Here is a 25,000-nt window from a genome sequence, read left to right on the forward strand (position 1 = left end):
CGCTTTCCATCACGGATGTCAGATCGTTCGCCATGTTCATTTCCCAACTTATACATAACTATCTGGTCCATTCTGTCCGTTCGGCATGAATGCCACATCTGAGATACAACCGTTCTTCATGAGCATAGTCGTTTGCGGATTCAGCTGAAGAAAAATCTTTACGCACGTCTTGTCGAATTCTGCATTCGTTCTTTGTGGGTGACGATGAAAAATATTTGAACGATGTCTTTAACCAGGCGAACATGGTGTAGTTCAAGACCAGCAGCTTTCAATTTCATGTTACCCTATCCCAATTTTGCATTCCTTTCTCGACTGTGATACATAATATTTTTGGTGGGATTGTATCGCCCTATTGATCCCTCCATTTACATAAATGCTAATGTTTTTCATAGAATGGTGAAATTTCGGTTGTCAGTTTACTGTACATCCCTCTTCATGTACTGAGTAGAGACATCCTGATTGTTCAAAGCTTTCATGACCTCGAGGGCCTTCTTTCAGTCGATGGAGATGAAACCCAGCGGCATTTTGTATTCTCGATACTTGTTAAGTTTCGAAACAGTGCGTATGTGGTTAGTCGTGCTGAATACTTCTCGGATTTCGCATGGCTAACCTTCATTTCATTTCTTCAGTCATTTTTACGGTTCGGTTGAGGCCCATTCTGTAAAGAGTTTGTAGATGACAGAGAACAAGTAGATTCAGCCATAGTTATCGTCATCCTGCGGAACCTTTTTTTGTAAAACACCATATAACGGTCTTTCATCTGTTTTGAAGTTTGCATCCCTACAGGTAACGAACGAATAACTTCGCTAATTTGCAGACGTGAACGGGCGGTAGGTTTTTCTAATGCGTAGACTTGCTTTTCCGGAGACTGGATTTAGTACGATGCCCCACCGCCATGGTGTCTTGTAGGAATTTGGAATTACATGCCCATCTTCCACCAGATACTGAAGTGGCAAGTGGATAAAGCTGTCGAAGATAAGTAAAAGATAAAGTGCCTGGCGTCGATCAATCCGCTTGGGATGCACCACCCCATTTCACTTCATTTCAGAATCGTTTGAGATTTGTGTGTGTATGGTTTCGAATGTGTAACTGGTCTATATAATGACTTGCGGGGGCTAGCCGATGTGTCAAGTCAGTGTTTTTATTATCCCAGACAAGTCTGGTACCAATTTATCGACTCCGGAGGGATGAAAGGCTTGGTGAGCACCAGGACGGATTCAACTTCCTATCGATCGTGCAGGAAGCGGAACCTCTAACCGCTACACTACGTGATTGAAATATGGCAGTGATATTCAAAGCCAATGCATTTAGCCTTTCTGTACTTTGAAGCTGCTTTCGACTCTCCTCATCGAGGCCGTCTTCCCAACGCGCTCCACGCCGATGAAATATCAGGAATACCCGCATCTTCGTCGAGATGTGCCGTCCTTGAACATAGCTCTGCCCAACCTTGTCGATCTTCTGCGAGAGTTCGCACGGAATCAATCTGTTCGCCACTATTCCATATTCATGTGTCAAGTCAGTGTTTTTATCCTAACAATCCTAACAGACAAAGCTGGTATTAGTTTATCGATCACGGAGGGATGAAGGGCGTTGTGAGCACTAGAACGGATTCGAACCTCCGATCGAGCATCCAGGCAGCAGAATCTCTATCCGACTGCGCTACATCTGCCCCTGTCGAAGATATCACAATAAAACTAGTGAATGACTTTTTTTTCTTCTTGTGGGTATAGTTGGGTGTAGTTGGAGCTATATTTCGGGAGTGCATTGATCTTTGTCTTATCACTGGCGAAGTTCCAACGGACGAAGCGCATACTATTTCCGCCTCTGCCAACAAATACTGTTGCTCTTTTCTCTTTAATGTCTTTTTTTATCGACCCTACAAACCCACAATAAGCTCGAACGTAAGTCCATGATTACCTGTTTTGCGTGTAGATCCACGCTGACTCGAGACAGGTGAGACACAACTCTTTACCGACTGAAGTGTCGAAAATGGAGAACTCCGACAATGACATCTCCATCTTTCCTATGATGGTGAGGAAGCAAGTGGATGTGGTGAGATATTGGAATAAAGTCATGACTGAGCTATTCCACTTCGTTCTCGATGTCATAGTTGTTTCAACTGGGTTAATGGCTGCGTATCAGGAAATTGGTGTGTTACGGAAACCCCCAAGGAAAACATAGAGTTCAGATTGTAGTTTGCAGGAGCGGGCGAGAGTTCGCTCAATTCCCCGTAGTCGTAAGAAACGGCATGGGAACCGCTTTAGTTTCGTAGAGGTACGTTAGAACGCTCACACTTTCACACGCTTTCTCATCGACCTAATCATTGGTTTGCTTTAACTGGCTGCAGGGAAACCTCATTCATTTTCGACCACTCACTAGCGGACGCGGCGCGTGCACAAGGGTGACGCATAGGAACTGATTTCTCAGGAAAGAATGCCGTCTTCATCGTCTTTTTTCACGACTTATTGGAGGAAGATAAGTGGAGTCATGTTCGTTTCCGTAATCTACAACCGGAACTCTACGTTTTCTCTGAGGTTTCCGTACCGCGTCAATTTCGTGATACGCTGCAAGACAAGCCCTTTCTTCTGATTTCAGGCCATCTCCTCAAAGATTTGTAGGGATTGGATTTCTGCCCCCCCCTCCCCCTTGTTTATAATGCAATATTGCTATGACACTGAAATTCGCCATTTAATATTTTTCTGATGATGTTGACGCTGTACCATTACGCTACCTTCCACAGGGCTCTTTTCACGTCCACCGCGGAAGAAGAAAGAAGAAGATTTAAAGGCTACAAATTCCTATTTATTTTTTACTAGCTAGTCACCACCCCATCTCTTGGTAGTAGTGCAGGTTCATGTGACGGTTGTTTTAGCTGACTAATCAATACCTTCGAATATGTCGTCCCCGCACTCTCGTGTCAAATCTCAAAAAACAAACCTTGTTTTCTTAAGCAAAAATGAGTTTCCTCACTTACCTTGTTCTCGTCGTCTGTGAACTTGCTTTATACGCACCTTGACTACATTGTTAATGAATTTCTCGTGTTACTCTTCCTTACAACAGTATTTAGTACAAATTTATAGATCTCTGGATCGTCCAAAGAGCCAAGCGAAAAACGAAATTAAATGCCATTAGTATTCTAGTCACGAAACCAAGGAGCAAGAAGTTCGTTTTGTTAGTGAGGGAAAGAGAACAGACAAAACAACCGAGTTGCGAGACGTTATTTTCGTACACACAACTGCTCAACTATATCATCTCTTATTTTCATGTGAACAATTACTACTTAAAGGCATTATCCCACGAATCTGGGGTGGTATGGATTTGAGGCGGGTAATGCCTATATGGGGGTCGTAGATGTGAATGAACCCCGGAGTGCTGTTTCTTATGACGGCTTCTGTAGCAATGAGCAACGTTTGCGCCCCGCCTGCGACTCGTTCAAATGAGTTTTAGACGAATCGCAGGCGGGAGGACGCAAAGGTGGTGCGCTCCAGCAGAAGCCGTCGTAAGAAACAGCGTCCCGCGGTCGTCTAGTTACACTGATACAGGAAGAGAAGAACGGAATCACCCTCTTCCCCACAATCTACGACCCCCGTATAGGCATTACGCGCCTCGAACCCATACCACCCCAGATTCGTGGGGTGATGCTCTTTGTGAAGAATGGTTTGGTTGGGTTGAGCGCATCCTCAACCCAACCAAACCATTCTTCACAAGTGAATTAGAGAAAACTGCAAACTTCCATGTGTGTAACTTATTCCACGTTCTCTTGCTTTTGAACCTGCTCAAATGTGCTTCAAATCCAGTTAATAGAAATTTTAAACATGCAGAAAGGTAATATAGGGGCGTGTATATATAGGACCCCAAAGGGTACATAAGAACAGCTTTGCTGTCAAACCCTACAGCGATCAGATCAGACCGCAGTAGGGTTTGACAGCTAAGCAGTTGTAGATACAAGTTTAGTTTCCTTCTGGTCGAAACGTCCTACGGTTTTTTCGGTTTTCTGATATGGTATTTGGAAGAGGTCAACAATTCCTGATAATAGACTATGAACATTAAACAAGATTTGATCCGATACTCAAAATATAAATAGTCAACGTAAAAGACTTCTCTGGTCCTTAAGCGGGAATAGGCTGTTGAATTTAACAGTTAATAATTAATTTAATAGTTGTTTAATTTTATTTCAGGGTGTTTCTGCTCCCTTTCTTGCTAGTGATTGTGTTGGTGGGCTGTTCCGTGAATTGAGCAGACACTCTACTGTCGGTTCTATTAAGGTTGGTTAGGAGAAATTCCTTTTCAGTAACTTTCTGGAGAATAGTAAACATAATTTCCAAGCTTACAATTTGTGTTCCAGCTCTTCGTTGCTGTTGACGATGCCAATTCATTATGGGGCAAAACACTGGTCAAAAAGGCAGACAGAAGTTTTGTGGGTTTCTTTTTCTTCATGTTTATGTTTAGAACTAGATTTAAGTAAATTACAGTACCATACTATTAGGTGAAGTAAAAAGTTCTGGGCGTTTTTTTCGCTTTATTTCGATGATGAAATTAACATAGTTAGGATGAACCGATTTATATCAAATATGCCCTGTTTTGTTCCATAACTTTTATCTTGAATTTTCGTGGCAATTTTATAATTCCGCTTCTGAAGAAGTCCTCATCCTTACTCGCAAAAAGCTTGGCCACCTCATTTTCGCAACCCTCCTGAGGACAGTTTTTTTGTAGGAAAATTTTGCAAACACTTGGAAAGCTGATAGTTCCTTGGTACTAGGTCTAGATTATACGGTAAAACCACCCATTCAAGCTTTCGGACTTCTGACGCGTCGATAAAGATGAGGTCCGAACTAAGTTCATGGCTCGATGGGAGGAGCCCATAGTGGATGATTCTATTTCAATCCCACCAAACACCCAACAAGACTGTCTTGGCCATTAATCCGGGATTGGCAATCATTTGGGCCCTCTCACCCAGATTGGAGCACGATCTTTTTTCGGTTTTCGTTCCCTAATGTCACTTTCAAATCACGTCAGATTCGGTTCGCTGAAGACATATAGCGAAAAAGCTCAGTACTTTTTACTTCACCTAGTACTATTATTTGATGACGACATCTTCAGGCCGCTCCTGTAGACCTCACACTTGTGAACCACTTCAGAAACTTGATTTCATCACGTTGGGTAAGCTTGTTGGAAGCTTATACGAGAAGCAATGCTGACGACGTTGTAATAACATTCTTATTTTTTTATAGAAAAATGGATGTATACTTCTGGTGGCTGACAAGAAAGAGGTGGCGGATGCTAGGGACCAGGTTACATTGTCGCACCACACCCCCCTTGAGCTGTTTGGTGAAAACGGTTTCTATTTCATTGAGGTCTGACGTTACCGTCGTTGGTGTCTACCACTGATATAAAGTAATCTATTAATCATTTTATTCCGTTCTGTTTCGGTCTTTTTTTTATTGGACAAAATTCTTTCCTTTACCTTTCTTGCAAATTATATAGCGCTGAATTTTTCACATCAAATGCTTCCCTAACGTTTTTGTACTGAATTACAAATAAGCCAATTATGCACTGAAATGAATAGTCATAGTTGGTTTTTCGCTTTTTGGAAGGCTTTTTTAAAACTTGAAAAGTACAACCTTCAAAAATGCGTTATTTAAAGTGAGGAAGAAAGCAATACCTTCCCGTCATCAATGATGACTTCTCCCCAATCATTCCAAATATTTCTGGCCGCTTCTGCTGGTTTTACTTTTCGATTGAACTCGAGCGAAAGCTGATAATGATGGTGGTCTGTCTAAGTGTTCTTTTCTAAACCTAAGATTCCATTAATTTTAGTATTCAGCCAACTTTATAATGAAATCAGAACCATTAAACAGGTATTTGCTAGAGAAGATTCAAAGCTGTAGATCGGTTTTTTGCTAAATGATTTTAAGAAATGTACTACACAAAATCTCTATAAAACTGCCTGAAATCATGTGCCAACTCAATATAAGCTACTTACAGGATACTTTTCAGCCCTTTATACCGATAGAGGTAAAGCAGTACACAAAGGACGAAATTAATAATATCTATCAATATTACCATGACAGAAGATGGATCACCAATGAGAAAGGTATTTGTTCGATTATTCTCAGTTCTTGGTCGGTTCAACGCAAAATTCTTCCAGCAGTAAAAGAATCTTTTTCCTAAATGCAGCATATCACAAAATTGACGATATTGGGATCTCACTAAGATTGGATAGAGATAGGGGGACAGTTTACGAATATGAGCATGATAACGCATAATTCCACTTAGTAATCCAGCAAAAGGTGAGTTTCCTGACATACCTTATCCACTAGCCTTTGCTGTTAGTGGATAACGTATGTCAGGAATGTCAGGACATTTGCAAAGTGTCCTTCCAAATGCTTTTATTGTATCGATGTCCTCAAAGGCATCACCCCACGAATCTGAGGTGGTATTGATTTCAGGTGGAGTATTCGTATACGACGTAGTAGATTATGGAGAGAAGTGTGATTCCGTCTATTTTTTCCTAATTGCCGTAAAAATGGCCCGGAAGATGCTGCGCGTCACAAGGCTGGCGCGCTCCAATCGAACTCGTAGAAATTAGCGCTCCGGCACGCTCGAAGCCGTATCTTGCGGGCCGTTTTTTTACGGCAATTAAGAAGACACCTTTCTCTCCATAATCTACGATCCCGTGTACGAATACTCCACCTGAAATCCGTACCACCTCAGATTCGTGATGCCTTTAAGCAACTCATTACGCGTACGCAATTTCATCTTAGTGTAATGTCCGCATTCCAACTTATATAACTCAAATAAACAGCAGATTTCCTCAATCTGCATGTTAGCTGACGCGTTACCGGTTGCTACTGTTTGTAATAAGCTGCATCATAAGAAAGAATAGTAAAGAGTGGAATAGTAAAGAGGTTACCGTAGTTTTCTACGAGTGTCTCCAAGAAATGTATCTAGTGGATATGGCTCGGCAAAGTCACACTCTTCATCGAGACCAAGCAATCGTCATAGATGTTTTCTTGGTTGTGGAGGCGCTTAGAACTACACAGTTACCAGGAGATACAAAGAGAAAGATTCTTAGCGAGAGTTATCGAAATCATTAAACCAAGTAGAGCAACAAGCAGAAAAATTAAAATTACGAGAATGCAGTGTTAGAGAGTAGAGTGGACTCATAATTACTGTCAATGTATGTACTTAATTCTGAATAAGATATTAGAAAGTATGGTGGTCTAGTGAACGTGAAGGATCGAATCCTGCTTGCATCTTTCTTGCGAGTTCAGAAATCCATTGAAATGGACTCTTTCAAGGGGTCGGTTATACACACCGTCACTAAAACATGTATTTCCCATCCACACGACCAACTATTTATTATTTCTTTTCATTCATCTGTTTCAAAACTCCCAATATTTTTCGTAAATTTTATATGGGAACAGATTAGGCTACAAAAAATTCCGAATTTACAGAATGACGACAATCCTCATCCCCGTTACTTTTGAGAGAAATATTATGGTGTAACATTGTCACCCTGCACAACGGTTTACCGCCTCAGTGGTGTTGAAGTGAATGTGGGCGTGAAACTGCGATGCAGAGCGGGGATACATCCTTTAAAAGTGTCTCCCAAGCTGAGATGGAGTTTGACACCTATGACATTCCGACTTCTCTGAATCGGAAGCGAACTAACAGTGAACCACTGCTAAAATTCACAACCGTCTTGGCAAAATGTCGCAAGATGGCTTCTTGATCCATGTAGGGTGGCGAAGAACTGTTGTGAAAACTAAATTCAACATGGTAGGGCTGGTATGGGGGAAGTCTGCTAGCCACTGTAGCATACACACTGCCTCAATGCCCTGTACACTGGCCCCTGCCATCTCAGACGTCGGACGGTATGACGACCGCTGAGAGGCGATCAAATCTTGAGTTGTCAGGACGCACGAATCGCCATAGACTGTCTCAGACTGTGCGTGCTTGCAAAGTGAGAACAGTGTTCACAGACCTATATGCCCTCCTCAAGGCTGCAGAGCTCATTAAATTCCACATGATTGCTTTGGATGAGACCAAGAGCAGATGAACGTACGACAGATGAATAACGGCACTCTCGTCATTCATGGAGAGAAAGTTCGTCGCGAAATGTAGCGAAATCTATAACGAGAAGTCCTATAAATTCGTTATCGGAGATTTCAACGCAAAATTCGAGAAGGCCACAGAAGAAGAATATAGGATCGGAAGATTTGGACTGGAGGGCCGGAATGAAAACGGCAACCGTCTCACCGGGGTGTTGTACCTGTCGCCTGTTTCATGGAAATTTTCTTTTCATGGAGAAAGATCATCGTCGGTGGACATGGGAATCGCCCAATGGCTCGACTATATACTCGGAGATCGACCATATACTTACCAACCGGAGGTGGGGGTAAAAAGACGAAAGAGAAGGTGGTCAGAACTTTCTTTCCCCAACTCCCTTTTCCCACCATTTTTTGTGTTTTTTTTTTGTCTACATGACGCCTCAGTAGTATCATCCTTCTGTACTAATTTTGATCACCGTCTCCTTCGTGCGAAAATACGACTTAGGCGCGCGATGGAGGATAACGTCTGCTATCGGCAGCGAAGGAGAAAAGAGATCGTATGCGACGATTGCATACTCAAGGATTTCTTAGCCCAAGTTGACTGGGAGCTTGTAGCAAACACTAACTGCAGAAGGGCCCTGCATGAGGATCTTTGGAAGTACGGGCAGAGGAAGATTCTGGAAGCAGCACAAAGGAGAGTCTAAAGAATTGCCACAGGGACCGCCGCGAATATGATATTCCGCTAACAGCCTTGCTGGGGAAGGACGGGGAACGGTAAAGAGTGCGCCGGCGTATTTTCCACGAATACCTCCGAAATATTACATATCCAGTGATTATGCTGGGGGATACGGGAACATACCTCGACGAGGTCGCGCTCCATTCGTTCATAGAGACACAGACAATCGTCCTAGATGTTCTTCTGGCCATAGAGACGCAAAGAACTGCGCAGTTATAAGGAAAAATGTAAAGAGTGATGTGAGTTGTCGAAATTACCGAATAAGTTAAAGAATAACGTAGTTAAAAGAACATGCCATTTTGTATGGTGTTCTGTTTAAATAACTCTTCCTTCTGTAAGTTCCACGAGGTCAGAGGTACAAAAGGTGCTTCTGTTCGGAAATAAATTAGGCTACAAAAAAGTAGCTACAAAAAAAGCTTGGAATTTACAGTATAACTATGATGCTCATTCTCTTTACTTTTGAAAGCTGGAATGTTCCGTTTTTAACTAAAATTCTCATATACATAATTTGAAGCTATTAGATACACTCTTATCTCGTATTTCGCATGAGGATTTCTCTTGCTTCTGATATTACAAGTTCACCTCGTATCACAATATTTCAGTGGATATGTCTGATTTTCCAAAACAGTTCAGTAGCTCGTTAATTATACCCTGGCCGATGATGCGGCGTATGATTAGCGGTAGGTAAGCAGAGTCAGCTATTCAGGTAGCAATAAAGGTGAATCTCTTTAGGTTACACACCATCGTTAATTCCTCTCCCGAGGCATGATCGCGACATGCTCGACATTCCGCGGGGACTCCCGTTACACGCATTCAAGACAGGCTGGATTCGCATCTCTTCTCGTCGTGAGACGGAAATCATTACGTAAAAGTTCTACTCGAACCTTTTCCGTTCATCAGTTTCTGCGTCACGCCCAATCATCCCCACTGGTGACGCTGCTTCCTCAGATTCTCTCTTCGGAAGTTCAAGTTGCGATCAAGAGCATAAAACTAGGCACACTTCCCCCCCCCACCACCTGATTTTATGTATGCAGGATTCCTCGGGCTATTGGCCATCTGCTTCATCTAATTCTAGAAGTGCACATGATGTCCTATCTTCAGAAAGAAAGGGTTTGAGACCATTAGAAGGTCTCGCGAACCGTTCTTATCTTCAATAAACGGGCCTCAAGTGGCTTCAAGTGGCCTAGAGGACCTTTCGTAAAGGGTTCAAGTTGAATGGATCACATCGGGACAGTGTCAAGGGTTATAGAACTTTACCGGGGATACTGCCTGCCCCTTGTTCTAACCTTCGTCGACTATGAGAAAGCATTCGACAGCGTAGAAAAGAATGCGATACTGTCAGCGCGGGTGTAGTGTAGCGGTTAGAGGTTCCGCTTCCTGCACGATCGATCGGAGGTTCGAATCCGCCCTAGTGCTCACCAAGCCTTTCATCCCTCCGGGGTCGATAAATTGGTACCTGACTTGTCTTTGATAATAAAAACACTGACTTGACACATCGACTAGCCACCGCAAGTCATTGTATAGGCCAGTTACACGTTCGTAAGCCTCAAACGATTCTGAATTGAAGTGAACGTGGGGGCGCATCCCAAGCGGATTGATTAACGCCAGAAACTTTAAACTTAAAAAACTGTCAGCGTATGTGAGAATATTAGCTAATTGCTACGATCGATGCACTATTAGGAAACAGCTTTTCCACCCCCTCCTCACCATACCCTTGGAAAGGGGGTACGTCAAGGTGATAGTTGATCGCCGAAGCTGTTTACGGTTGCATTACATTGGATAATGAAATTACTTTCTTGGGAGGAAAGGTTCATACGTGTTGATGGAAGATTTCTCTCGAACCTTCGTTTCGCGGACGACATCGTTCTCTTCTCGAGCAGTACCAATGAAGCAGAAACGATGCTCAACGAATTGAACGAAGCAGGGAAGAGGATAGGACTGCGAATAAATAGAAGGAATACACAGTTCATGAAGAACGTTTACTGTAAGGACGGAGGAGTACAACTTGACAGAAACGTCCAAATTCCAAACGTCCTAAATCGTGGAAACTCTCTCATACGTTTTCTTTGGACGTTCTATGACTACGGAGAATGACTTCAAGAAGGAACTGAATAGAGGGATGAGAGCAGCGGGGGCAGCATTCGCATACATCAACGGACGGAGCAAAATCACCGTGCCAATCTGTTCGACTCGACAGTTCTTTCAGCGCTCTGTTACGCATCGGAGACGCAGGCAGACACCACCACACCATTCTAGGATGCTGCTCACCACCTACAGAATCCTTGATAGATGTCTTCTAAAGTTTAACCTGCGCAGACACCTACACCAGCCGATCTCCGCAGCTCCGACTTGAGAGCATTGTCCCGTCTTCACGACCCAACAGAACATATATCGGAAGCAAAACGTAGGTGGGCCGGTCAGATTATAAGAGGAATCGACTCTAGATCAACAAAAAGAACGGTAGAGTGGAGTGACCAGCTGAGAGCTGAGGTGGATACGGCTGAAGGACCTTGTCAGCGTCACTAACGAATTTGAGAACATGTTGGATGACAATTGCGAAGTAACCAAATGAGAGGAAAAGATGTTGCGTCCGCACGTTCAGGGAAGACGAGCCAGCTAAGTATCTTAGTAAGTGATGTGGTCTCAGGTCTCTAACCTTCAAGAAGAAAAAGAAATCGTAACGTGAAATATGAGAAAAAGAAATATCTGGGCAGCGTCGATGGTGAACCTTCTTGGGATGCGCTCTATCCCTAATTATTTATTCTTCTGACACATTAGTTACACGAAATTTTCCCGTAGAAAACTGGGAATATTCCAGCAAGATTTCCATCTTAAAATTACAATGAATGTACGTGATTTACCAAAACTGTTCTGTAGGTCGTGAATTATTTCCTAGCTTAACTGATAATATAAGGGAGCCATTTTACTTTTTCTTAATTTACTTAACCAGCGCAAGCTGCCGTCCCCGCCGCACTCTTGCTTTACTAACACTGCTTTTCAAACATATGCACTAATTGACGTCCGGCTAACGCCGAACGCCGCCGACTTCTTGTGTGCTCCCTCCACTCACCTAAAACGATCAATAGAAATTAAAAGTAGTGACATTTTCTGCAAACCTAAATTTGTATTTTTTCTAGCGACGTCTTCGTTTTTTTAAAGGATTTATGAAATGGTGATGAAATGAAATGATATTTCCACCTTCTTCTTAAATGCGTGAGTACCACATTTGGAGAGCATTTAAGGAACTTGATTTTGCGCCTATGCTCCTTCGATATCGCCACAATTTGGAAACATCATTCGAAGTATGAGTTTCTCTCCTTTTTCCCAACAATTACTACAGAATGAATGTGAATGCGCTAACAAGAAATGATAAGTGAATCTCATCATCGTACTGATAAATATAAGGATCCACGTCATATCACGTAAACTGTTAGCTACTAGTTAAGCAGGTGTTTGGAAGCGTGACTCCAATTTCTGGAGGAAGGATGTTGACAACCTGATAAGGAGAACTTGGAGAGGAATGCACATGCGCATTTTAATAATTTGTGGCGCCGGCGCACCAATCCGACGTCGTTGTATTTGTCTTACTGCTTTCTTCTTTCTTTCTTGAATTTCGTTACACATGAAAATGCACGCGACAGAATAAGCCCGTTATCATATACACTGATCTTTACCCGCCGCCGGAGGAACAAGTGCAACCAAAGGTGTTTTTCACGTCTTCTCCTGGAATATTAGGGAGAATTGAGTGTGATCACACTCGCAGCCGTTAACCACAGTTTCACCTTTATCTGTTCGTGTTGAGATTCCAACATGGTCAGTTTCGTGATGCCCTAACCCGTAATATTAGTGAAGTCTGATTGAACGATTGTCCTAAAAGCTGACGAACCGATTCGAAGGATAATGGATCCCTGGTGACCATCTTATTCTTAAGACGTGAGGGAGTTCACGATAATTTTGACCTGTAATCCATAATCTATTTTTGCTGTGGGGATGATTGATGCTGTGTGGGATGATTTCAGGTGGAGAGTTAATCTGCAGAGGCGTAGATTATGGAGAGGAGGGTGATTCCGTCCATTTCTTCCTAATTGCCGTAAAAAAAAAACGCGCCGGAACGCTTGAAGCCGTATCTTCCAAGCCGTTTTTTACGGCAATTAGAAAGAAATGGACGGAATCACCCTCCTCTCCATAATCTACGATTTCGTATAGGCATAATCCACCTGAAGCCAGCACCACCCCAGATTCGTGAGGTGATGCCTTTAATGTATTGACTCGTAATAAGTAATCATCTTTGGAATTCGTTCATATCAAGATATCAGTAGATGTATTTACTAATGTTGATCTCCACTAATCTATTGTTGTCACTTATATTGCGAATTTCAGCAAAAACTGAAGAAGGAAAACAACAGCTGATTTATCTAAGCGCGCACAACCCATTTAGCTTCGAAAGATTATGTGCTTTCAACTGAGCTGCGAAATTTATCTGACATATAGATGTTTTTTTTTCTTGTGTAAACAGTTTTGTTGTTTATGTCTTTTGTTTCATTCGTAATAAAGAGTTGTCTTGAAAGAAGTCTTCTAAAGACTCATTAATGGATCTTTGCATGTCTTTTTTCCCACTTGAAATTTGAAAAAGTCCTATTTTATTAGTACGAATCAAGGATCAACTGTGTTATTGCCACCACTATCACTAAGATGCAACATCTTAGTGGGCAAAGTCTCAGCATCCTTCTTCCAGAGGGGCCGCAACGATAAAAAGTCGACTACGTCATGAGGTCATCGAGATATTTGGAAGTTTTTTTTTCACGCAGATGCTGCTTCACGGAAGGAAACAGGAGATAGTTGGATGGCGGAAGGTCCGGGCTATAGGAAGAGTTAGGCACAGAACCTAGAAATCTAGTCCAGAAATTTCCACGTCAACCTTGTCGTGTGAGATCTCGCGTCGTTACGCAATAGTGCGAACTCAAGGCATTTTTCGCAGGCAACTCCTGGATTTGTTTTGTGTAGAGCGTTGATTATCTGAATACCCATCAGCAGCTCTGAATGCAGAATATTAAGAGTGGGAAGAAAGAAATACAAAGAACCAATATTTATACAGTTCCGTTTTTCACTGCGTTAAGTGGAAAAGACAGCAGTTTTGCAGAGCTGAGCTCTACCATGCTTGTCCATGTCTTTGTAATGGTGATAGCGTATACGATAACATACTTGCAAACTTTGCTTTCTTCTGTTTCACGATTCACATTATGAGTTGCACTAGTCGTCAATCCTGGTTTTTTCGGCATAACGAGACTCGAGTTTGCATGACATTGTCAGGTCTGTTTCCGATGTTGGATTTGAAAGAAAATGATAAAATCCGTTGCTTCCTCTTCTCGTTATTGTGCATCACTGCCTTTCGCATAAAGAAGTAGGATGAGGATCAAAGAAGTCTATCTTTCTCATTTAGAATCACATTGACGCTGATAAAAGTGTGATCGCAGTTCGAAAGATCTCTTGTCTTAAAAACCTCTGCATATTCTGCCTGTTTCCTAATAGTGCGAGGTTTCTAGAGGGAACTTTTATTTGCCTGAGGTTTCGGCTTTTTCGTCGTCTTCACAGGCCTAAGTAGAGAATGACTGGAATAATGCTACGTATATCCCGTCAAGTGTCAAACTACCTTGGGTCACTGTTTCGATAATCGTTCATGGTAGTGAAAACAGAACCCATATACATTGAAAATAGTCTTACGGATTGTTCCAGTGGATGTGGTGCGGCTGGTAACAGGCACTTGTCATTAAGTGTGGTTGTTCTTTGTTCGCCTGTATCACCTGTATCACCTTTGCTCCCGTTGTTCATCGATTTGCTCGAACGGGCACCAGTAGTACTTCCATCTGTCCTGATCATGCTCAAGTATTTCCAGTGGCATTTCTTCTCGTGAGGGACTCGAAGAGCGTCGTATTTTTCTTTGAAGAACTTCGTAAAGAGGCCTGACCATCAGGTCGGCGGTCCTAAAGCGGTGCGTTTGATGTCGCATGGTATCCACTCGGTCCAAAGATTGTCATTGAAACGCATCACGTGTCCGGCTCACCTAATTTTGCCTTCGTTGGCATCTGCTGTAGCGTTTCTGATCGGTGACATAGGAGTGAACATCGGACCGCTTGCGGAACGCTCACGTTTCTGAAGCGCAGGTCATAGCAGGAAGAACGGTGGTGTTGAATAGGCGAGCACGGAGCCGGATGTTCTTAGTCCTCTTCAGTACATCCTCAGTTCTCTTGAATGCTCCTTAAGCCTTCTGCCCAGCTCGGACACAAAATCAACATTTTCCGACCTAGATACATATAGCTGGATACATATTACCGAATATGATACATATATCCGAATGACCCAGCTATGTATATCTAGGTCGGGAAATCATGTTGATTATATACGTAGCTGGAGCATTCAGATATATTCGTTCCGTTGATCGTGAATGGGGCATTGCATCGCGTTTTCCAGAGAGAGGTTTTTCTTCAACTCGATGAAAGTGAATCACAGCTGCATCTTGTACTCTCGCAATACCTCTGTGAGTTTTGAAACCGTGTGTATGTGGCCAGTGGTACTGAACCCTCATCGAAACCCAGCTTGCTCGCATGGCTGTCCTTCATTTAATGTTCTTTCTGTCCTGTTTAGGATTACTCTTGTGAAGAGCTTGTAGATGACAGACAGTAAGCAGATTGAGCCATAGTTGCCGATGTCTTGTGGGTCTCCCTTCTCATACAACAGCACGGTCTTGCTGGTTTTCCATTTCTTAGGAACCTTGCATTCCGAGAGATAACGAGTCAAGAGCATCGCCAGTGTGTTGATGAGAACTGTATGTAGGTACGTCAGATGTTCAGGCTTGATTCTGTCGGGACCGGGAGGAGTGCGATTCTTCACTGACATGATGGGATGTAGGACTTCGGAAGAGAGTACCTCTGGAATGACATGTCCATCTTCCCTCAGATGGTGAGGAGGCAATTGTATGCTGTCAAAGAGATCTGAGTAGAAGCCGTGAATGACCTCCTCCATCCTCCTTCTCGATGCTGTAGTTGTTCCATCTGGGGTCCGGAGAGCAGTCATTATTGTTTACGATTGGCGAAGTTTCGACGGGAATGCTCTTTTCACCCTCTGCAACTTCAGATCTCAAAGCCAATTCTGCTCGTCTTTCTTTGAGGTCTTCTTTTATCGCCTCTCTGCGAAGCGTTGCGATCTTGGAGGTGAGTTCTTGGTTGCCTGTAGCTCGTGCATCTCCACACAAACGTATCAACTCTAGAGTTTCCGGAGACAGGCGTTTCTTGGTGGTTTTGAAACTCTTCACTTTCCTCGTACAGTCGTGAAGATGTTCTACAAGCCGTTTATATTCGTCATCGATGTTGCCCATGACGGTATCTTCTCAGAAGCCGACAAAAGAAGCGAAGAGCACCCAGTCGATGATGGTTTCGGGAGTTCTTTGTGCTTTGTGAGCTTCGTGGTTTTTCCTCCTCTCCGTGTGAAAGAAAATCTTCCTCGAGGATTCGATGGTCCGATCCCGTATAAAACTTTGTTACGACAGCGGCATCCGTCAGGCGAAACCTTTTACTGACGATGATGTGGTTAGTTTCATCACGGTACCCTCCATTGGGTGACTTTCACATAAAGCGTAGAGAAGATGGTTTCTGGAATAGCGAGTGGAGGATGGTCTTAGCCGTCATGATGAGCTCGGAAAGCCTCTCTCCCTGCTCACTTCACTGAAGGTCGCGGGTTCCGATGTGAAGTTCTTCAGGCGTTCTTTCGGGGTGGACGTATGGATTCTTTGATTAGTGTGATGGGTCATTTGAGTTGGTGTCGTTGGATTTGAGAGCTAATCTGGAACACATATGAATGAAACATTTGTATAGAGATTAAACGAATGTTCCCGTTGGAGTATATGGATAACTCTCACCAAGCACGTTAGTAATAGGAATGGTTTATGAAAAAAAACACTCAGCGGCATGTTCTAGCGTTGAGGCAAGCGATTCTGGGCCAATTTTGGCGAATGTAATAATTATGACCTTGTAGAAAATATGATTTCTGTAGAAATTCTCCAGGTCCATATAGAGAGCTTCGACTTCTTCTTCGTTGCTTGATGTTGGAGCGTAAGCGACGAAGATTGTCAAAGGTGGCGTTGGACAACATCTTCTCACTGCATACGTCCGATTCGGGGCGTAAGTTCTTCGAAAGAGTCAATTTTTTTGCCATACTCGTGTTGACGAGGACCCAACTCCACCAACACCTTTACTGTCGCATGTTCCTAACAACAGTTCTTCCCTAGTGGTATACACGGCATTCAGTGGGTGGCGTCGCCTCGTCTCGGTCAATCCGATGACGTCGTAATTAAACTTTGTGGCTTACTTCATCAGATCTTCAACGGCCGCATCCTATGCAAGCCTACAGGCGTTATAAGTACAGACCGTCATCCTGGTCCTTTTCCGTTTCGTTAGCCTACATGACTGGTGCAACCCCGTCTGGCGCTACCGTACCAGGCTTTCGTCCGGAATCAGGAGACTCTTTTCCATTACTCTGTTTTGCATAAAAATTTAAAATCCATGGGCAGGTTGCAGGCCTCTAGTTCCATGAGTTTTTGGGAGAACGTTGCGTCCTCCCATTTTGGACAAGTGGAGCTTATTTGTTGGAGGCGACCATACAGCCTTCCTTGCACCCTTCAGTCGCGTACAGAGTGTTTAATGCACGTAAGATATTGCATTAGTTTGTAAAATTTTCGATTTCTTTGTTTTATACAAATAAAACACTACTATTTCCTATTTGCGGCATTTCGTGTGCAATAGTTCGATGTATCTCCATGCGTTAGCGATCGATACTCCATACAGAAGCAATACCAGAGATAGCGTGATCCTGTGAAGCGCGTTCCGCACCTCATTAAACGATGAGGGCCGAAGATGGACGATGTAATGGGCGGAACATAAGGTAAACGCAGCGCAATTCTCTGGCGACGCTATTAACTGCCGCGCAGGGACACCCGCCAATATACTGGTCGCCACATAAATTGTGTGTGTAAAAGATAAAGTTTCTGGCGTTAATCAATCCACTTGAAAAAGTTACGATAAACACACTTTTTCCCTCTTTGGTAAATTTAAAACTGGGCTAACTAGTAATCACTAGATTTTAGCCTCATTTCTAAATGCAATATTTTGAAATGAATGTAAGATCCTTAAATACTCTACTGTGTCATGAATTAGGTAGGAGTACTTAACTCTCATTTTATTTGGAGATAATAGTAAATTGCTCAATACTCGTAATTCATTGTAAGAGACACTTCCAAAGTTTTCCTTCTTCTTTTCGACTCTCCCAGTGACCGCTTTGGAAACAGAATTCGAAACTCAGTATTCTCAGTAAAATGAGGCAACACATGGGAATTAAACAGACTTGATAAGATCTTCGGATTATGATTAATATGGGCATGCTATTTTGTGTCATTTTCTCAATCCACGTCATATTAGTGACGGCGCAGAAGAAAACGTTAGTCGCCGTAGAACCCAGCAAGGAGATCTTTGATCAGTAGCATCTCCTCCGTCAGTTGGGCTGGATGACATTGCAGTCAATTTTTGTCAACACTATTTTGCACCTTTTCTTTTCGTCTTGTTGACACTTATTACAAAGCGGATATCCAGAATGATCATTGAATTAGGGTATTCATGCGAGACTGATTGCTACTTACTTGCGATGTCCCTACTTGAAGTAAACGAAATCAGGCTCATTCGAGCCAATATTTATATACATTGCAAAAAGGTGATTTCATTCAGCACAGTGCCAATGCCTATAACTTGAAAGGTTATCTGGTAAAAGGAAGTGTGAAATCTCTGGCAAAACCATCTTGTTTTGTCATACTGAAGCGCCACACATTATCAAGTAAACTTCAACAAACTGCGATCACTGCAACATGTATAAATGCACTGTTTGCTGCATTGCAAGAAACGCCTTGTAATCAGCAGCGAAGACTGCACCATCTACTTCGATGGTGATAGTGAAAAGAAAGTGGGAGGCTTCACAATAGCTGTGAGTAATGACTACAACAACTCAGTGGAGGAGTTGACACCAACGTCGTCAGGGGCGCCCTTTAGGAATGCACGATTGCAGAAGGTACAAACTGATCGTGCTTGCTCATGCAGCTATGAAAAATACTGAAGGAAAACAATGTGGACGCTTACCACGGTAAGCTCAATGCGTTGATGTCTAAAATACCCAGTCGGCAAGATGGTCATTGTCGAAGTCGATGCGAATGCGAAGATGGGACTCGAACAACAGTCCCATTTTCTAAGAAAGTATAATCCAGCGGAACACACGTTGGAAAACTGCAGTCATCTGCTTGAGTTATATGAACAGTCGGGTCTCTTCATTTCCACTTCCAAAAGGAGTCATCGATCCTATCACCTTAGGTGACAGGGGTCAACCCCATCAACGTCTGAAGAGCAGCTCGAGCAAGGAATGGGAGTTCTCAGGCTAGAGCTTGAAAATTTAGTGCATTTTTGGACCTCGCAATCGGCAATGACAACCGTCCAGTTCTTCACTGCTTTGAGATGCTCGTTTTTGAATGGTTAAAATATTCGTCTTCAGCACTAGCAGACTTTTGACAGTAGTGGATGAGATGGCCGTTGGTTAAACAAAACTTTTTGGAGGGATCACTTCGCCACCTTGCAGAACCGCCAAGGCCATCAACTACTAAATTCGTACACCTTCAACAATCGTTATACACCACGGCCACCAAAGAACAGCGACGAAGTTGGAGTGACTTGGTGGAATCAGCGTGAAATTATGATCTAGAAGGAGTTATGCGTCGCGTTCTAAAAATTATCGAGGAATCTCTTTGCTGCGTGCTATTTGCTACGTGTTAAGTGGATTATCCTTCACTGGCTTACCTCCCGTCACGAAGAAACAATGCGCAACGAGCACACCGGATTTCGGCCTCGTCAATCCATGACTGAGTGCTTGTTCAAATGATCAGAAGAGTCATCGAAGTAAAGCAGCTGCACTCGAAAACAACGCAGTTAACTCTGCTGGCAGCTTCCGACTCTCATCATCGAAACGGGTTTATCAGTGTGGTCCGCACCGCTGAAATCCAGGAAAACGATCATCTGCAGGGTGTCGAAAAAGTATAGGTGAGTATCTTCCTCGGTATTTCTGAGCCTAAATTAGATTTCAGATGTACCTGATTTGCTATTACTATGCTTGATACTACTATGTTTGTTTTGACTATTTTTCGTTCTGAAATCTGTTTTAAGGTTAATGAAGGGTTTCCCTATTTGAGAAGCGATCGCTCGCTTGCTGGCAAGTGGAATGAAGTCATCATTAATTGCGGCTGGGCTCAAGACTCCGCTTCGAACTGTCCAAAAGATTATTAAAAAATGGAAGAATCATGGAAACGTTGATGTCAAAACAAAGTCGCTGCGGACATAGACTGTGAACACTTGAAGGATGCTAATGCAGGTGAAATCGTTTAAAAAAAGGGTTCAAAGAAATGGTATTTTGGTACTAGCCTCAACAAAATAGCTCAGAAATCTCTCCAGATGATGGTCCGTAACGAGATAGGACTCAGTAGTAGTAGTAGTAGGACAATTTTTCAACGACCAACCAAAGAAGAAATGGAAGAATGAATGCAAGAAACCGTTTGATTCTTTCAAGGTCTGTCGCAGCGAAAACGTTGAGAGGAAGATGAGAAGATTTCCACCATTGAATTGGCCGAAAACGTCCAGAATAATAGACGAGTTTCCAGCCCAGCCTTGAAGAGTAACGGTAAACTCAAACTTGTCATGAGGAGTCTTTTTCCAAAAAGGTTGATGGCAAGGGGCGGCATCAATGCAACCGGGAAAACACGGTTGATTTCCATCAACAAAAAATCATCAATATCAACGACAAAGCTAAAACTGAAGGTCTCGGCAAAGCTGTGTTGCCCTAAAAACAGCACCAACACTGATCCTCCAACAGGACTGAGCTCCTGCACACGGAGCCAGAAAGACAATTCGATATTCGGAGACGAAAATTGGGTCATGTCTTTTCAGCCATCAATACAACGCAAACAGCCCGGATCTCAATCCATTAGACTTCGGTCCGGGGATTCATGTAAGAACAGTTATTGACCACGAAGCAATAATTTGGATCAATTGAAAAAGGAACTCAAGAAAGGAAATTCGGCTCGATCTTGACCCCCTACACCTTAGGCACGATGCGGGCAATAACGTCAATATCAGCCTGCCGATTAGGTTAAGTAACCCAAGACAATGCACAATGACAATGGTATCAATAATCGTCGCCGTGGACTCTAAAGATCTCTGGTGCATATCGTCTTCCTAGCCAGTTGGTACCACTCACGAAGAAGCAGAAGCAGAACGAATCTCGACTTGTTCGTCTCTCTGTCGCTTGTCACCAATTGTTATCAACGGCATATTCAATAGTTCTTTCCTCTTTTTACGGTGGACCTTTGCTATCTTCCACGTATTCTCCTGGGATCGCTAAAGCGAGATGTTTTTGTTTTTGTTGCAACAGAACCCATAGCAGCCGACATCTCTAAATCTCTCTGCGTACTGCCCTCTGTCAAATTCATCTGAAAAAAAACCGACAATCTTCAATGTACCACTTGCAGGTACATATCTGCTTTCGTTCCAAATGCATTATGTTGATATTGAGATATATACTCTTATGGAATTTCGAGTCGCATTTGTTTAATATTCTGAGAGGAGCATTAGAACTCTATATTGAGAACTCTTATTATATTATCGTAAGAACACGCTCACGGGCAACTCGGTATCCGTTGATCCACTCTCTTCTTCATGTCATTCTGAGTTTCAAAAGTCGCAATTTCCGCTTTTTTCACGGCGAATTCAATGTGCGCATAGTTCTTTTCCTTGTAAGTTCTTCAGTTCCTTCCGAACATCAATGAAATGCCGTACGAGCAAAGTCAATCGAAACACCGATACGTGTATCGATAATGTCCATTTTTTTTCGCAAGGTTCTCTTCTGAAAGTCTTCTGCTATTTGCTACTATTGTTTGCAAGCAAGCATCAACTCAATGCCAAATTCCACATTTTTGTTGTGACTGTCTTCTATCCTTCATGCTTATTTGTATGTTTCTGTACTAATATTTAAATTGATGGCATACCCTCCCTGCTCCGATATAACTGCTTGACACGAAACTAGTTCCATCCAAAATCATAGTCTCAATATTTACGATACTGGACTTGAAAATGAAATGACAACGTATTGCGACGTCCATCTCCATTTATCGTTTGCAACACTGGTTACCACGGATCAAATATTTTGTTCGAAACGTACCCATAACAGTAAAAGGTAGGAGATACTCCACTGAAATTGGAAAACTGCTTTTGAAAACCAGTGAATCGACATTTTCGCCTGAGATACCATTCATATTCGTAATTAGCATACTCCAAAGGACATCTTGAAAAGCTCCATTGGATCTGGAGAGAATGAACATAAAAGTCGTAGATTCGATGAGACTCACATTTTTGACAAAGGAAGTTGTCGTATTTGCAAACAAATAGCATGAAACAAAGACATTATTGCAAAAATTAAAAAATAAAATAAAATGCAGAATGGGAATTAGATGAAAATAAGTCTAGGGCGCAGAAATCGATGAATTGATTGGATCTATACTTTGACTGAAACACTACGCGGCATAAGGAAACGCTAGATTTTGAGTGTAGTGTTCCACCCCAAAGAGTTGGTGACAGGTTGAACTGGCATCCTTCGGTATACAACTACTTGCCGTTTAGTAATCATGGATCAGTTCACAACGTGCATTTCAAGTAATTTTTACAAAAATAGCGATAGTGCGACTGCTGTTCAACGGGAATTCCGACGTCGCCACAATCTAGGACGTCACCCCCGCGTTCCAAGTTGCCACGCCATCAGTGAATGAATGGTGAAGATGTTGGATTGGAATACTGAATTAGTGAAGATCCAACATGTTAAAGTTATGGGAAAACTGAGCCATTGAGCAGCAGTCGCACTATCGCGACTTTTTGAAGTGACTTCACAGCAAATGCCCGTTGAGAACCGATCTACAGGTCCATGATTACTAACTGGAGAGCAGTTTTATACTGAAGGATGCCACTCTCATTTGTCTACCAAGTACTAAGGGATGTCACTACAACAGTCAAAATTTCCCGTTTCCCTGTCACACTCGGTACTTATCTTGCTTGTGATCGAAATTGCAAAACAGCAGTTGTCAAGTAGTTTTATTTAGACCTTTTTTATGATATGATCGCGCGAAACATGTTTCCGGTATCATGTTCCGAAGTATCTGCGTTCAAAATTCGGTTCATGGCTTCAGATCTTGTATACATATATATATATATATATATATATATATATATATATATATATATATATATATATATATATATATATATATATATATATATATATATATTTATATATATATATAACACAGAATAGAGTCCGGCTTTCGGCATTCGACTGGTATATATATATATATATATATATATATATATATATATATATATATATATATATATATATATATATATATATATATATATATACCAGTCTGAATGTCCGGCTAAAGCCGGACTTCAGACTTTCTGTTGTGTTCGCTCCGCTCGCAATCACTGGTTAAAGAAAATAAATTAATAATAGTAACATTTTCCTCCACAACGGTTTACCGCCTCATAGTGGCGTGGAGGTGACACTGGGCGTCGAACTGCGATGCACAGCGGAGGTTTGTCCTCCGGCAGGGTCTCCCAAGCTGAGAAGGAGTTCGACATTCCGACTTCTCGGAATCGGAAGCCTAGCTAAGAGTAAACCACTGCTAATATTCACCACCGTCTTGGCAAAATGTCGCAAGGTGGTTCACAGATCCATATAGGTTGGGCGACGACCTGTGGTGAAAGGTAAGCTCGCCGTGGCATGGCTGCTTAGTTTGGGGAAAAGTCTCTTTGCCACTCCAGCATATTCACTGCCTCAGTACCCTGCATACTGGGCCCTGCCGTCTCAGACGTCGGACGGTATGGCGACCGGTGAGAAGCGATCAAATCCCAGGTTGCTCAGGACGTCATTGATTCTGGACCAATGCGACACACGCACGACTCGCCATGGAGACTGTCTCAGACTATGTACTTAAAACGCGAGAACAGTGTCCACAGACGCTGACCTGCATGCCCTTCTCGGAAACGATGCTCAACGAATTGAACGAAGCAGGGAAGTGAATAGGACTACGAATAAACAGAAAGAAGACACAGTTCATAAAGAACGCCCACTGCGAGGACGGAGGAGTACAACTTGAAGGCTCCCAAATTGTGGAAACTTCGTCATACGTATACCTCGGAAGTTCTATGAACATGGAAAACGACTTGAAGGAAGAACTGAATAGAAGAATGAGAGCAACATGGGCAGCATTCGCAGCTGTCAGGGAAGCTGCGGACCAACTGACGGACCAAGATCTTCGTGCCCATCTGTTCGACTCGACAGTTCTTCCAGCGCTCTGTTACGCAGCGGAGACGTGGGCAGACAGCGCTGCCACGTCCAGGAAGCTACTTACTACCCACAGAGCCCTTCAGAGATGTCTCCTGAAGTTTAACCGGCGCACACAACACCTTGCCGGTCTTCGTAGCTCCAACTTAAGAAGAATGTCCCGTCTTCGCGACCCAGCGGAATATGTATCGAAAGCAAAACATAGATGGGCCGGTCACATCATGAGAAGAATCGACGATAGATGGACTAAAAGAACGCTAGGGTGGATCCCAAGAGATGCTAAACGCCCTCGAGGGAGACCGCCAACGAGATGGGGTGACGTGTTCGTTACACGGATGGACCACCTGAGAGCTCAGCTGGATACGGCTCAAGGACGTCGTAAACGTCACTCACGAAGCTTGAGAACATCTTGGATGGCAATGGCGCGGGAACGAAACGAGTGGAAGAGATGCTGGGGCTCGCACGTTCAGTGAAGACGTGCCATCTATGTAAGTATCTAAGTAAGTAACACTTTCTATAAAATTTAGGCTAAAGATCATAGTTTTCTTTGTAAACGCGTCAGTTCTACATTTGGAGAACATTCAAACTTCACCTTTAAGCACTCTTTCGATTCGATACCAATGTAATATAGATACGACTTGGAATCATTACTCAAAGTATAGGATTCCCTCTTGTTTCCCCCTAACGGTTATCGCAGAATGATGTTTCACATACGATGAAGTGAATGACATCATCGTAC

The 25,000-nt window shown here is 42.8% G+C and overlaps 4 protein-coding genes across 7 annotated transcripts in view; 2 read left to right on the forward strand and 2 right to left on the reverse strand.

Moving 5' to 3' along the window:
* Positions 1-13,256, forward strand: part of RB195_018609 (uncharacterized protein) — a gene marked incomplete at both ends in the record, with an annotated part of 29,528 nt that extends 16,272 nt beyond the window's left edge. Inside the window, 7 exons of one of the 2 annotated variants that reach the window (XM_064186121.1) lie at positions 1,990-2,052; positions 4,179-4,265; positions 4,346-4,417; positions 5,101-5,160; positions 5,232-5,354; positions 5,998-6,094; positions 13,171-13,256. In XM_064186121.1, coding sequence (XP_064042005.1) covers positions 1,990-2,052; positions 4,179-4,265; positions 4,346-4,417; positions 5,101-5,160; positions 5,232-5,354; positions 5,998-6,094; positions 13,171-13,256 — 588 coding nt within the window. Of the gene's footprint in view, positions 1-1,989; positions 2,053-4,178; positions 4,266-4,345; positions 4,418-5,100; positions 5,161-5,231; positions 5,355-5,997; positions 6,095-13,170 lie in introns of those variants that run through there. The other variant, XM_064186122.1, reaches the window with a different exon arrangement.
* Positions 13,257-14,596: 1,340 nt separating this feature from the next.
* Positions 14,597-16,162, reverse strand: RB195_018612 (uncharacterized protein; the record flags this gene model as incomplete). Of its 2 annotated transcripts, XM_064186126.1 has the most annotated exons (4): positions 14,597-14,771; positions 14,852-14,940; positions 15,439-15,716; positions 15,802-16,162. In XM_064186126.1, 4 exons carry the CDS (start codon positions 16,160-16,162, stop codon positions 14,597-14,599), a joined length of 903 nt encoding a protein of 300 aa, XP_064042006.1. The 2 variants fall into 2 exon arrangements, with proteins under 2 accessions (XP_064042006.1, XP_064042008.1); XM_064186125.1 differs by lacking the exons at positions 14,597-14,771; positions 14,852-14,940; positions 15,439-15,716 and having other exon boundaries at positions 15,770-16,162.
* Positions 15,370-15,684, reverse strand: RB195_018613 (uncharacterized protein; the record flags this gene model as incomplete). The annotated part of the gene is made up of 1 exon (XM_064186127.1): positions 15,370-15,684. The coding sequence occupies one exon, from the start codon at positions 15,682-15,684 to the stop codon at positions 15,370-15,372; it is 315 nt and encodes a 104-aa protein (XP_064042007.1).
* A 7,960-nt stretch (positions 16,163-24,122) lies between the features above and the next one.
* Positions 24,123-24,734, forward strand: RB195_018614 (uncharacterized protein; the record flags this gene model as incomplete). 2 transcript variants are annotated; one of them, XM_064186128.1, is made up of 1 exon in its annotated part: positions 24,123-24,734. In XM_064186128.1, the coding sequence occupies one exon, from the start codon at positions 24,123-24,125 to the stop codon at positions 24,732-24,734; it is 612 nt and encodes a 203-aa protein (XP_064042009.1). The 2 variants fall into 2 exon arrangements, with proteins under 2 accessions (XP_064042009.1, XP_064042010.1); XM_064186129.1 differs by having other exon boundaries at positions 24,129-24,734.
* Between the last annotated feature and the right edge of the window lie 266 nt (positions 24,735-25,000).

The sequence above is a fragment of the Necator americanus genome, chromosome II, assembly GCF_031761385.1.
Source record: "Necator americanus strain Aroian chromosome II, whole genome shotgun sequence".
Taxonomy (NCBI): Eukaryota; Metazoa; Nematoda; class Chromadorea; order Rhabditida; family Ancylostomatidae; genus Necator; species Necator americanus.